The sequence below is a fragment of the Oncorhynchus mykiss genome, chromosome 21 (assembly GCF_057628025.1).
Source record: "Oncorhynchus mykiss isolate SJ-2025 chromosome 21, ASM5762802v1, whole genome shotgun sequence".
NCBI classification, from domain to species: Eukaryota; Metazoa; Chordata; class Actinopteri; order Salmoniformes; family Salmonidae; genus Oncorhynchus; species Oncorhynchus mykiss.
Window position 1 is genome coordinate 52,713,962 of NC_143042.1, and position 12,587 is coordinate 52,726,548.

At 42.7% G+C, this 12,587-nt stretch overlaps 1 protein-coding gene across 2 annotated transcripts; it reads left to right on the forward strand.

The window, feature by feature from the left end:
• Positions 1-1,916: 1,916 nt before the first annotated feature.
• On the forward strand, positions 1,917-12,350 carry LOC149973269 (uncharacterized). Of its 2 annotated transcripts, XM_090214906.1 has the most exons (4): positions 1,917-2,080; positions 2,704-2,962; positions 3,406-4,422; positions 8,475-12,350. In XM_090214906.1, the coding sequence occupies exon 4, from the start codon at positions 10,377-10,379 to the stop codon at positions 11,100-11,102; it is 726 nt and encodes a 241-aa protein (XP_090071032.1). In that variant the 5' UTR covers positions 1,917-2,080; positions 2,704-2,962; positions 3,406-4,422; positions 8,475-10,376; the 3' UTR covers positions 11,103-12,350. The 2 variants fall into 2 exon arrangements, with proteins under 2 accessions (XP_090071032.1, XP_090071033.1); XM_090214907.1 differs by lacking the exons at positions 2,704-2,962; positions 3,406-4,422 and having other exon boundaries at positions 1,920-2,080.
• The last annotated feature ends 237 nt before the right edge of the window (positions 12,351-12,587 follow it).

The following is a 12,587-nucleotide window of genomic DNA, read 5'->3' on the forward strand; positions in this document are numbered from 1 at the left end:
ACTACTTTAAATAATACTTTTAAGATCAATTGGATAAAACAATTTCTAAGAAGACCCACTTCTATCTGGAATTGTATTCCTCATCATGTCTTCTCTACTTTTGGAGGCCTTAACTTCATGTTGGTTTGCAATTATAATATTGACAAAGTTCCAGTGAAACTTTCTGCTTTTCATCGGCAGGTTTTCTTGTCATGGTCCTTAATTTATAAACACAATTTTTCTCCACACAGATATTATATATGGAATAATCGGGATATATTGTATAAAAATACCTCTCTGTTTTTAGAATATTGGTTCCGAAATAATATCCTATTGGTGAGCCAACTGGTAAATGCAGAGGGTCTTTTACTCAGTTATAAAGAATTCTTATCACTTTACAAGGTCCCTGTAACACCTAAAGATTTTGCAATTGTTTTAGATGCCATTCCCTCAGGTGTTGCTATGTTATTCAGGAACGTGTCAAGACCTGACCCTCAGAGCCTACCTTCTGTTGACCCTGTTGACTCATCAGTAGGAAAGATTTATTTCTCTTTTGGTCCATTCAACAACAGAGCGATACGATCCTTGTTTCAGCAGGATGTTGTATCTATCTATACCTTATGTCATGCCTTATTGGAATGGATTTATTGATAATATCTGTTGGAAAAAAGTTTGGATGTTGCCACACACACACCTACTTGTTAACAAAATTAAGGAAGTTTCCTTTAAAATTATTCATAAATATTATCCTGCCAACCACTATATGAAGAAGTTTAAGGAAAACATAAACTCAAATTGCTCCTTTTGTAATGACCACCCAGAAACAGTTGTGCATCTTTTTTGGCATTGTATGCATGTAAGAAAACTGTGGTAAGACATCAGTAGGTTTATAATTGAACACATTTATGAAGATTTTACAGTATTGTGGAGAGATGTACTGTTTGGATTCTTTACATACAATAGAAATAAGCGGAATAAGTTTTATGTAATTAATTTCATTATTCTTTTGGCCAAATTTCATATACACAAATGTAAATTTACAAACAGAAAACCACATTTTCGTACCCTACAAAAATAAATTTAACTGTATTTTAAGACAGTTAAATGCTCTACTAACAAAAAAGCTGTTAGAATTGTAAGTATATGCATGTCCCTTAAGGTCCTTGTGTAATTGTAATGTGATATTGTACCCCCTAGCTCGATTGTCTATTGTTTGTAATCTATGTATGATTGTGTTCCCTCATGTGATTTATGTATTGATTTGAAATTAATAAAAAAAATAACAAATAAAAAAATAAAATAAATAAAATAAAAAAAAGGAAAAAATAAATAAATAAAAAATAAATAAAAATAAAGTAGAGCGAAGCTGAATGTTTTCAACTACTCCCCTAGCAGATCACCTTCTCACAATCCCTTGCGCATTGTTCCGCGTCCTTCCGTTGAAAATGAATGGGGGCGGGCCTTCGTCTGAAGAGTTCGGAAGTGGTGGAAACCCTACATGAGAATTTATTTTTTGTAAACTAAACGTTTCGTGTGTTTCAAATTAATAGGTGTTTAACCTAGTGCCTAATTAATACACACTGCAAAGCACAAATAACATTTAACTTTTCAAAATGTGCATTTGCGATAAATATCTAAAATCGCCCAATTTTGTATCTAGGTCATGTGACGGGATACATACATGTTTTAATATATTTTGTTCAGGCAAAAAATGTAACAGAAGAACCATCCCCACGTATCACATTTGATGTTAACTCCGAGATTGGCAAATTCTAGTGGTCATTGGTGTGGAAATATTAATCTAGTATAATAGAAAGTATAATATAATCTAGTATAATATAAAGCAAGTTTCTGGTTGGTTAGATGGTCTGATTCAATAGTTGTGATTGGATACATTTATATTTCCTGAGTATCTAATCCCGCCTCTCAATACATTCACCAGTAGTCGACCCGCTTTCGTTATCTGTGGAACAAAATAACCCACCGTAACGTTTTGGATCATAAAAGGGACAACAGTGGGTGCCTTGTTTCCAAAAGTATGGATGTAACAACAGATCACATTCGTGACAAACTAATCAAGGAGTTCGGAGCGATACATGTGGTATGTGTCATGTTTCCCCATTCTCCAATGAATGCGCACACGTATGCTGCAACCCATAACGTTAGTGGGCTACGTTATCTATATTGGCCATTTTGTATTTAACATTTACACTGCTCCTGGAGAGCTAGTGTGTGTTCAAGCTTTTGCACACTCAGGGGTGGGCAACACCAATTCTTGAGGGCCTTGATTGGTGTCACACTTTTTATCCCAGCAGTAGCCTGAATCTACGAATCAATTGCTCATGATCAGTGTTGTCTATTAGCGACACCTAGTGGTGTAACACCAGCGGGGCACTAGGGAGTCCAGTCAATACAATTACAAACAGAAAATTAGTTCAAGTTTTGTCACATACACAGGATACAGCAGGTGTAAAACAGTACAGTGAAATGCTTTATCTTGCGAGCACTTTCCCGACAATGCACAATACAGGTAATAATATAGAGATGAAGAAAACCTGGAAATATGAGCGAAGAAGAAAAACTGGAAATATGAGAGAAGAAAAACTGGAAATATGAGAGAAGAAGAAAAAAAATAAGACAATCACTAGAATTCAGTTGAATCGTGTGTTTAGTGCAGGACTGGAGCAAAAACATGCAAAAACATGCACCCCCCCCCCCCCCCAGGAGGTTGAAGACACATCCTCTAACCGATGTGCTGCCAGCTTCAACGTTTTTAAAATTTATTTATACCTTTATTTAACTAGGCAAGTCAGTTAAGAACAAATTCTTATTTTCAAAGACGGCCTAGGAACAGTGGGTTAACTGCCTGTTCAGGGGCAGAACGACAGATTAAAATCTAATATAATAATTTGTTCTTAACTGACTTGCCCAGTTAAATAAAGGTGAAATAAATTCAAGATTTTTCCTGGAAAAATACAAGAAGGTGAGCAGGTACAAAAATCAAATTGTAACAATGAATGATTAGACTCAAGGAAAATTGCTTTTCAGACTGGAAAGCCCAAATGAAAATGCTTTCCAAGAAGTGTGAGATCAAGTGTAACTGAATAAAATGGACTGGCACAGCTTTGAATATTAATAATATGACTCCTCTATTGAACAAAGAGTGTAGGTGCACCGGCTCCTCGTGTGTAGTGAGTGAGCAGCAATTGATTTTTCACACTGAATTAACAACTTATTGTTCTGGTCTGGAACATGAGTCAGACTCGCCAAAAGAGAAAATAATAAATATTATTTGTAAACATCTCCCCCCTGTTCTAGCGCCCAGCCTGCTCCCACATTGTTAGGCGTCTGCTGGCCAGCCCAGCCACTTGGCCCCCAGATCTCACTACTTGTGCTGTTCCTGCCTTTTCCCCTGGTTAATCTCAGAGGCCAGTACCAGGTCCTGTGGGCTGGTAGCCACCCTGCTGACCTGTGGGACAGTGACCGACCCTGTTCTGGGCTGCCAGGTCTTCATGCCTGCTCCAAGTGCCACTGTCTCATCAAACGCACAGCAGAAGGGTGCACGTATCCTTTCTTTAAGCATCTTGTGTGTCCACCCTGCGATCATGAATTCTGCTACATTCTTAGAAACGAAGGCGCTATCTAGAACACCAATCAGGCTCCCTGAGGACTGGAATTGCCCAGTCCTGTGACCTATCGGGACAGCTGAAGAACCCCTTTGGAACCCTTTTTCCCCCCTAAGAGTGTATGTCTGTTTGAGAAAAGGCGAGGAATGCCCAATGGGTAAACATCTGTAGTATATACTGTATCTGGGGTCTGTAAAGGAGCAAGGATGTCTAACAGGCTGAGGTTTGCCCTGACGGTGAGATTAGTCACGCCCTGGGCATCTTGGTTCAATCATAGTAATTATAGGCCCCTTGGCTACATTTACACATGCAGACAAATTATAATATTTTGCCTAATTATTGCTCTTTTGACAAATCAGATCTTTAGCTAATAATTGGACAAACAGATCAGAATTGGGCTCCATGTGTAAATGCAGCCCCTGTGTTTCCCAAATGTGCATTTAAAAAAAAAAAAACTTGTGATTAAATGAACAGCTTTATTCTGCCGTCCTGCTTTGCATTGTGACTCACCTGCACAGTCACTGACTGAGTGCAGAGTGGGAGAAAGCAAAACCAGACGGAGACAAAGACATGACCCCGTCTCTGAGGATGTGAGGATTACTTCCACCACTTTTCTCCTCATGCCCAGGCTCCCATGCGGAAAACGGAAGGAACAGCATGGGAGAAGGAGAGATGGGAGGAGACAGGAGGGAAATGGTGCTCACGTTGTATCCATTTCACTGACTACCACTCTTCTTCTTCTCAGGGGGCTGAGATGTTTTAAGCCCCTACTCTAGATGGCCCAAAATGGAATATGATGTTCATGATCAGGGTTTGGGTAGGTTGCTTCCTAAATGTCGGGGCGGCAGGGTAGCCTAGTGGTTAGAGCGTTGAACTAGGAACCGGAAGGTTGCACGTTCAAACCCCCGAGCTGACAAGGTACAAATCTGTTGTTCTGCCCCTGAACAAGGCAATTAACCCACTGTTCCTAGGCCGTCATTGAAAATAAGAATTTGTTCTTAACTGACTTGCCTAGTTAAATAAATGTACAGTTACCTGTCCAAAATTGTAATCAGTAATGTAACTTGAATTACTCATCTCTAATGCTTCACCTCCTTATTGATTGGCAACTTGAGCTGGAGTTCTTATTTGGATTACTCAAACTCAGTAACGTAATCTGATTACATTCCGTTACTTTTAGATTACTTTCCCCTTTAAGAGGCATTAGAAGAAGACAACAAAATATGTGACCAATTGAACGACATCTGTTGCAGGATAAATCAATGTTAAAGTTTACATAGCTGGCCATATATTGATGTTACATTTTACTTTATGGGTTGGTTATGTAGGCTTCTGCTAATCCGTCGCTTTCTACTACATATAATAATAATACATAAAATTATATATTTACATTAATATACAGTAAATCATTTATACGTCCAAAAATGTATGTAGCAACTACAGAATTCCCCTTTAAGTCTATACAATGTGTGCAAGTTTGAGCATGTGTCCATTAGGCCTGTGGATTTTCTTTTTATATCAGCATGAATTAGATTGAGAAATAAAAGCCCCACTTTTATTCCATAGGCTGGGATCTGCACTGTGCAGCTGTTGTTCCATAGGCTGGGATCTGCACTGTGCAGCTGTTGTTCCATAGGCTGGGATCTGCACTATACAGCTGTTGTTCCATAGGCTGGGATCTACACTATGCAGCTGTTGTTCCATAGGCTGGGATCTGCACTGTGCAGCTGTTGTTCCATAGGCTGGGATCTACACTATACAGCTGTTGTTCCATAGGCTGGGATCTGCACTGTGCAGCTGTTGTTCCATAGGCTGGGATCTACACTATACAGCTGTTGTTCCATAGGCTGGGATCTACACTATGCAGCTGTTGTTCCATAGGCTGGGATCTGCACTGTGCAGCTGTTGTTCCATAGGCTGGGATCTGCACTATGCAGCTGTTGTTCCATAGGCTGGGATCTGCACTATACAGCTGTTGTTCCATAGGCTGGGATCTACACTATGCAGCTGTTGTTCCATAGGCTGGGATCTACACTATGCAGCTGTTGTTCCATAGGCTGGGATCTGCACTAAACAGCTGTTGTTCCATAGGCTGGGATCTACACTGTGCAGCTGTTGTTCCATAGGCTGGGATCTGCACTATGCAGCTGTTGTTCCATAGGCTGGGATCTACACTATGCAGCTGTTGTTCCATAGGCTGGGATCTGCACTGTGCAGCTGTTGTTCCATAGGCTGGGATCTGCACTATGCAGCTGTTGTTCCATAGGCTGGGATCTGCACTATGTAGCTGTTGTTCCATAGGCTGGGATCTGCACTGTGCAGCTGTTGTTCCATAGGCTGGGATCTGCACTATACAGCTGTTATTCTATAGGCTGGGATCTGCACTGTGCAGCTGTTGTTCCATAGGCTGGGATCTGCACTATGCAGCTGTTATTCTATAGGCTGGGATCTGCACTATGCAGCTGTTGTTCCATAGGCTGGGATCTGCACTATGCAGCTGTTGTTCCATAGGCTGGGATCTACACTATACAGCTGTTGTTCCATAGGCTGGGATCTGCACTATGCAGCTGTTGTTCCATAGGCTGGGATCTGCACTATGCAGCTGTTGTTCTATAGGCTGGGATCTGCACTATGCAGCTGTTGTTCTATAGGCTGGCATCTGCACTATGCAGCTGTTATTCTATAGGCTGGGATCTGCACTATGCAGCTGTTATTCTATAGGCTGGGATCTGCACTATGCAGCTGTTATTCTATAGGCTGGGATCTGCACTATGCAGCTGTTGTTCTATAGGCTGGGATCTGCACTATGCAGCTGTTATTCTATAGGCTGGTATCTGCACTATGCAGCTGTTGTTCTATAGGCTGGGATCTGCACTATGCAGCTGTTATTCTATAGGCTGGGATCTACACTATGCAGCTGTTGTTCTATAGGCTGGGATCTGCACTATGCAACTGTTGTTCTATAGGCTGGGATCTGCACTATGCAGCTGTTGTTCTATAGGCTGGGATCTGCACTATGCAGCTGTTGTTCCATAGGCTGGGATCTGCACTATGCAGCTGTTGTTCCATAGGCTGGGATCTGCACTATGCAGCTGTTGTTCTATAGGCTGGGATCTGCACTATGCAGCTGTTGTTCTATAGGCTGGCATCTGCACTATGCAGCTGTTATTCTATAGGCTGGGATCTGCACTATGCAGCTGTTATTCTATAGGCTGGGATCTGCACTATGCAGCTGTTATTCTATAGGCTGGGATCTGCACTATGCAGCTGTTGTTCTATAGGCTGGGATCTGCACTATGCAGCTGTTATTCTATAGGCTGGGATCTGCACTATGCAGCTGTTGTTCTATAGGCTGGGATCTGCACTATGCAGCTGTTATTCTATAGGCTGGGATCTACACTATGCAGCTGTTGTTCTATAGGCTGGGATCTGCACTATGCAACTGTTGTTCTATAGGCTGGGATCTGCACTATGCAGCTGTTGTTCTATAGGCTGGGATCTGCACTATGCAGCTGTTATTCTATAGGCTGGGATCTGCACTATGCAGCTGTTGTTCTATAGGCTGGGATCTGCACTATGCAGCTGTTATTCTATAGGCTGGGATCTACACTATGCAGCTGTTATTCTATAGGCTGGGATCTGCACTATGCAGCTGTTGCAAGAGCGCATTTTTCACTGGCTGTCCATTGGTTTCAAAAACAATGATTGATAGGCAGCTTAAACTTCTATGAATTCAACCATTATTGGGTTGAAATACACATTTAGATTTGTGAACAGCCACCCACAACAACCACAATCCATAAGGCGCAAATAGCTAAATGAGAGAGCAGCAGTGTGATTCACATCAATGCGCTATGTAGATATCAATAATAAGTGATATCCGTATCACTGTAGACTACACCACTGCTGTCACCTTTACCTCCAAGCGTTTATTCAAGTTGGATAATCTTTGGATGCCGACAGCAGTCGCACCATTGGAAGACATAGCTTGGACAGTAGCCTACAAAAGCCTATTCCTGCTCTTTTCCCACGATCCATCAAACACATTTGTTGTGTCATCATCGTGGTCTCTGATTGGTGGTCATCATTTGGTGTGTCATCATAGTGGTCTCAGATTTGTGGTCATTTTTGGTGTGTCATCATAGTGGTCTCTGATCGGTGGTCATCATTTGGTGTGTCATCATAGTGGTCTCTGATTTGTGGTCAGACTCCCTCAGGTGGAACAAATTTAAACGTGCGCCTTTTTTTCAATGCTGATTTGAATGTCATTGTGAAAACAGAGAAGGGTCAAAGATAATTTTTCTTTCAAACAGCCTTTCTGAATTTAAAAGTAATCCTCGAAGTAATCATCTAGCGTTTCAAAAGTATCTGGAATCTGATTACAATATTTTATCTGGTAATTTAATGGATTACACTTAACCGTTAATCTTTTACAAAAGTCAACCCTGCTCATTTTTTTTTTACCTTTATTTAACTAGGCAAGTCAGTTAAGAACAAATTCTTATTTTCAATGACGGCCTAGGAACAGTGGGTTAACTGCCTGTTCAGGGGCAGAACGACAGATTTGTACCTTGTCAGCTCGGGGATTTGAACTTGCAACCTTCCGGTTACTAGTCCAACGCTCTAACCACTAGGCAACCCTGCCACCCCTCATGATACTCATTGTGGAAGGTGGACAAGTTGAAAAGCCTTGTTTCCCATTTGGTTATACGGTATGTAACACAAGTGGTTAGCTGCACTGGGTTTGGTTTGTTTTGAGTAAGTCAGGCTTTCGGGGCGCATCATAACAATAAGTAGAGATAAACTTCCGTACATCTTTGCTTTCACCGTGTTGGTGAAAGCGGATCCTGTGTTCTGCCTTTCACCCAGGACAACGGAATGGATCCCAGCCGGCGACCCCAAAAAACGACTTCGTAAAAGGGGGAAACGAAGCGGTCTTCTGGTTAGACTCCGGAGACCGGCACATCGTGCACCACTCCCTAGCATTCTTCTCGCCAATGTCCAGTCTCTTGACAACAAGGTTGATGAAATCCGAGCAGGGGTAGCATTCCAGAGGGACATCAGAGACTGTAACGTTCTTTGCTTCACGGAAACATGGCTCACTGGAGAGACGCTATCGGAGTCGGTGCAGCCAACTGGTTTCTCCACGCATCGCGCCGACAGAAACAAACATCTTTCTGGTAAGAAGAGGGGGGGGGGGCGTATGCTTCATGGTTAACGAGACGTGGTGTGGCCACAACAACATACAGGAACTTAAGTCCTTCTGTTCACCTGATTTAGAATTCCTCACAATCAAAATGTCGACCGCATTATCTACCAAGGGAATTCTCTTCGATTATAATCACAGCCGTATATATTCCCCCCCAAGCAGACACATCGATGGCTCTGAACAAACTTTATTTGACTCTTTGCAAACTGGAATCCATATATCCGGAGGCTGCATTCATTGTAGCTGGGGATTTTAACAAGGCTAATCTGAAAACAAGACTCCCTAAATTGTATAAGCATATCGATTGCGCAACCAGGGCTGGAAAAAACTAAAACAAGAAGCTCCCGCGCTGAGGTCTGTTCAACGCTGGTCCGACCAATCTGATTCCACACTCCAAGACTGCTTCCATCACGTGGACTGGGATATGTTTCGTATTGCGTCAGACAACAACATTGACGAATACGCTGATTCGGTGAGCGAGTTCATTAGAACGTGCGTTGAAGATGTCGTTCCCATAGCAACGATTAAAACATTCCCAAACCAGAAACCGTGGATTGATGGCAGCATTCTCGTGAAACTGAAAGCGCAAACCACTGCTTTTAATTAGGGCAAGGTGACCGGAAACATGACCGAATAGAAACAGTGTAACTATTCCCTCCGCAAGGCAATCAAACAAGCTAAGCGTCAGTATAGAGACAAAGTAGAATCTCAATTCAACGGCTCAGACACAAGAGGTATGTGGCAGGGTCTACAGTCAATCACGGATTACAAAAAGAAAACCAGCCCCGTCACGGACCAGGATGTCTTGCTCCCAGGCAGACTAAATAACTTTTTTTGACCCGCTTTGAGGACAATACAGTGCCACTGACACGGCCCGCAACCAAAACATGCGGACTCTCCTTCACTGCAGCCGACGTGAGGAAAACATTTAAACGTGTCAACCCTCACAAGGCTGCAGGCCCAGACGACATCCCCAGCCGCGCCCTCAGAGCATGCGCAGACCAGCTGGCTGGTGTGTTTACGGACATATTCAATCAATCCCTATCCCAGTCTGTTGTTCCCACATGCTTCAAGAGGGCCACCGTTGTTCCTGTTCCCAAGAAAGCTAAGGTAACTGAGCTAAACGACTACCGCCCCATAGCACTCACTTCCGTCATCATGAAGTGCTTTGAGAGACTAGTCAAGGACCATATCACCTCCACCCTACCTGAAACCCTAGACCCACTCCAATTTGCTTACCGCCCAAATAGGCCCACAGACGATGCAATCTCAACCACACTGCACACTGCCCTAACTCATCTGGACAAGAGGAATACCTATGTGAGAATGCTGTTCATCGACTACAGCTCAGCATTTAACACCATAGTGCCCTCCAAGCTTGTCATCAAGCTCGAGACCCTGGGTCTCGACCCCGCCCTGTGCAACTGGGTACTGGACTTCCTGACGGGCCGCCCCCAGGTGGTGAGGCTAGGCAACAACATCTCCACCCCGCTGATCCTCAACACTGGGGCCCCACAAGGGTGCGTTCTGAGCCCTCTCCTGTACTCCCTGTTCACCCACCCATGCGTGGCCACGCACGCCTCCAACTCAATTATCAAGTTGTGGACGACACAACAGTGGTAGGCTTGATTACCAACAACAACGAGACGGCCTACAGGGAGGAGGTGAGGGCCCTCGGAGTGTGGTGTCAGGAAAATAACCTCACACTCAACGTCAACAAAACTAAGGAGATGATTGTGGACTTCAGGAAACAGCAGAGGGAACACCCCCCTATCCACATCGATGGAACAGTAGTGGAGAGGGTAGTAAGTTTTAAGTTCCTCGGCGTACACATCACAGACAAACTGAATTGGTCCACCCACACAGATAGCATCGTGAAGAAGGCGCAGCAGCGCCTCTTCAACCTCAGGAGGCTGAAGAAATTCAGCTTGTCACCAAAAGCACTCACAAACTTCTACAGATGCACAATCGAGAGCATCCTGTCGGGCTGTATCACCGCCTGGTATGGAAACTGCTCCGCCCACAACCGTAATGCTCTCCAGAGGGTAGTGAGGTCTGCACAACGCATCACCGGGGGCAAACTACCTGCCCTCCAGGACACCTACACCACCCGATGTCACAGTAAGGCCATAAAGATCATCAAGGACAACAACCACCCGAGCCACTGCCTGTTCACCCCGCTATCATCCAGAAGGCGAGGTCAGTACAGGTGCATCAAAGCTGGGACCGAGAGACTGAAAAACAGCTTCTATGTCAAGGCCATCAGACTGTTAAACAGCCACCACTAACATTGAGTGGCTGCTGCCAACACACTGACTCAACTCCAGCCACTTTAATAATGGGAATTGATGGGAAATTATGTAAAATATATCACTAGCCACTTTAAACAATGCTACCTAATATAATGTTTACATACCCTACATTATTAATCTCATATGTGTACGTATATACTGTACTCTATATCATCTACTGCATCTTTATGTAATACATGTATCACTAGCCACTTTAACTATGCCACTTTGTTTACATACTCATCTCATATGTATATACTGCACTCAATACCATCTACTGTATCTTGCCTATGCTGCTCTGTACCATCACTCATTCATACATCTTTATGTACATATTCTTCATTCCTTTACACTTGTGTGAATAAGGTAGTAGTTTTGGAATTGTTAGCTAGATTACTTGTTGGTTATTACTGCATTGTCGGAACTAGAAGCACCAGCATTTTGCTACACTCGCATTAACATCTGCTAACCATGTGTATGTGACAAATAAAATTTGATTTGATTTGATTTACACCAATAGGAGAAGAGTCCACTCACACTGTCACCCAGGTATAATATGTGCAATTCAGTCAGAAAATGAAGTAGGCTAAAATAAGCAGATACTATTTGGACAAAAGAACTGGAAATAAGAACTCCGGCTGGAAGTGGGCTCAGGCAGCCAATCAATAAGGAGGTGAAGCATTAGAGATGAAAATAGAACAGAGAGAGGGCCAGTGTTATTAACACTGCTTGAGTCATATCTCCACAGGGTCCAGCTTTTATACACACACACACACACACACACACACACACACACACCTGCTACCCTTGACTTGATTTGGTGAGCAAGAAGACACGTCTCATTTAGGTTCCATTAGTGCAACTTGTGTCTGTGTCAACCCCCCCCCCCCCCCCCCCCCTTCAATCATATCTCAAAACACAGCATAGACTATTTTATAAACAGACAGACATTATTTTTAACCACTTTTTATTTGCTAAAACCTGTAAAACTGACAAGCTGAAGATGGTCGATAAAAGACATCTCGGAGATACACAGCACCTGTATGTCTTCAGAAAGGTTTCGCTCCCCTTGACTTTCTTCACGTTTTATGTTACAACCAGAACTTAAAATGGATCCAATTATGATTTTTTTCTTGTAACTGGTCTACACACAATAACACAATGTCAAAAGTGGAAATGTTTTTGTGGTTGTAATTTTTTACAAATTAATTAAAAAAATTAAAAAATGAAAAGCTGAAATGTCAACCCCTTTGTTATGACAAAGCCTTAATTAGTTTGGGAGTAAAAATCTACTTAAGTCACATAATAAATTGAATGAACTTACTCTGTGTGCAATAATTGTGTTTAACATGCTTTTTGAATGCCTACCTTATCTCTGTACCCCCACACATACAAGTATCTGTAAGCGGTCGAGCTGTGAATTTCAAACACAGATTCAACCCCAAAGACTCGCAAAGGGCACCTATTGGTAGATGGGTACAA

Bases quoted from the DNA above. Each gene is read 5' to 3' on its own strand.
- LOC149973269 (XM_090214906.1), top strand. From the start codon at position 10,377: ATGCGTGGCCACGCACGCCTCCAACTCAATTATCAAGTTGTGGACGAC.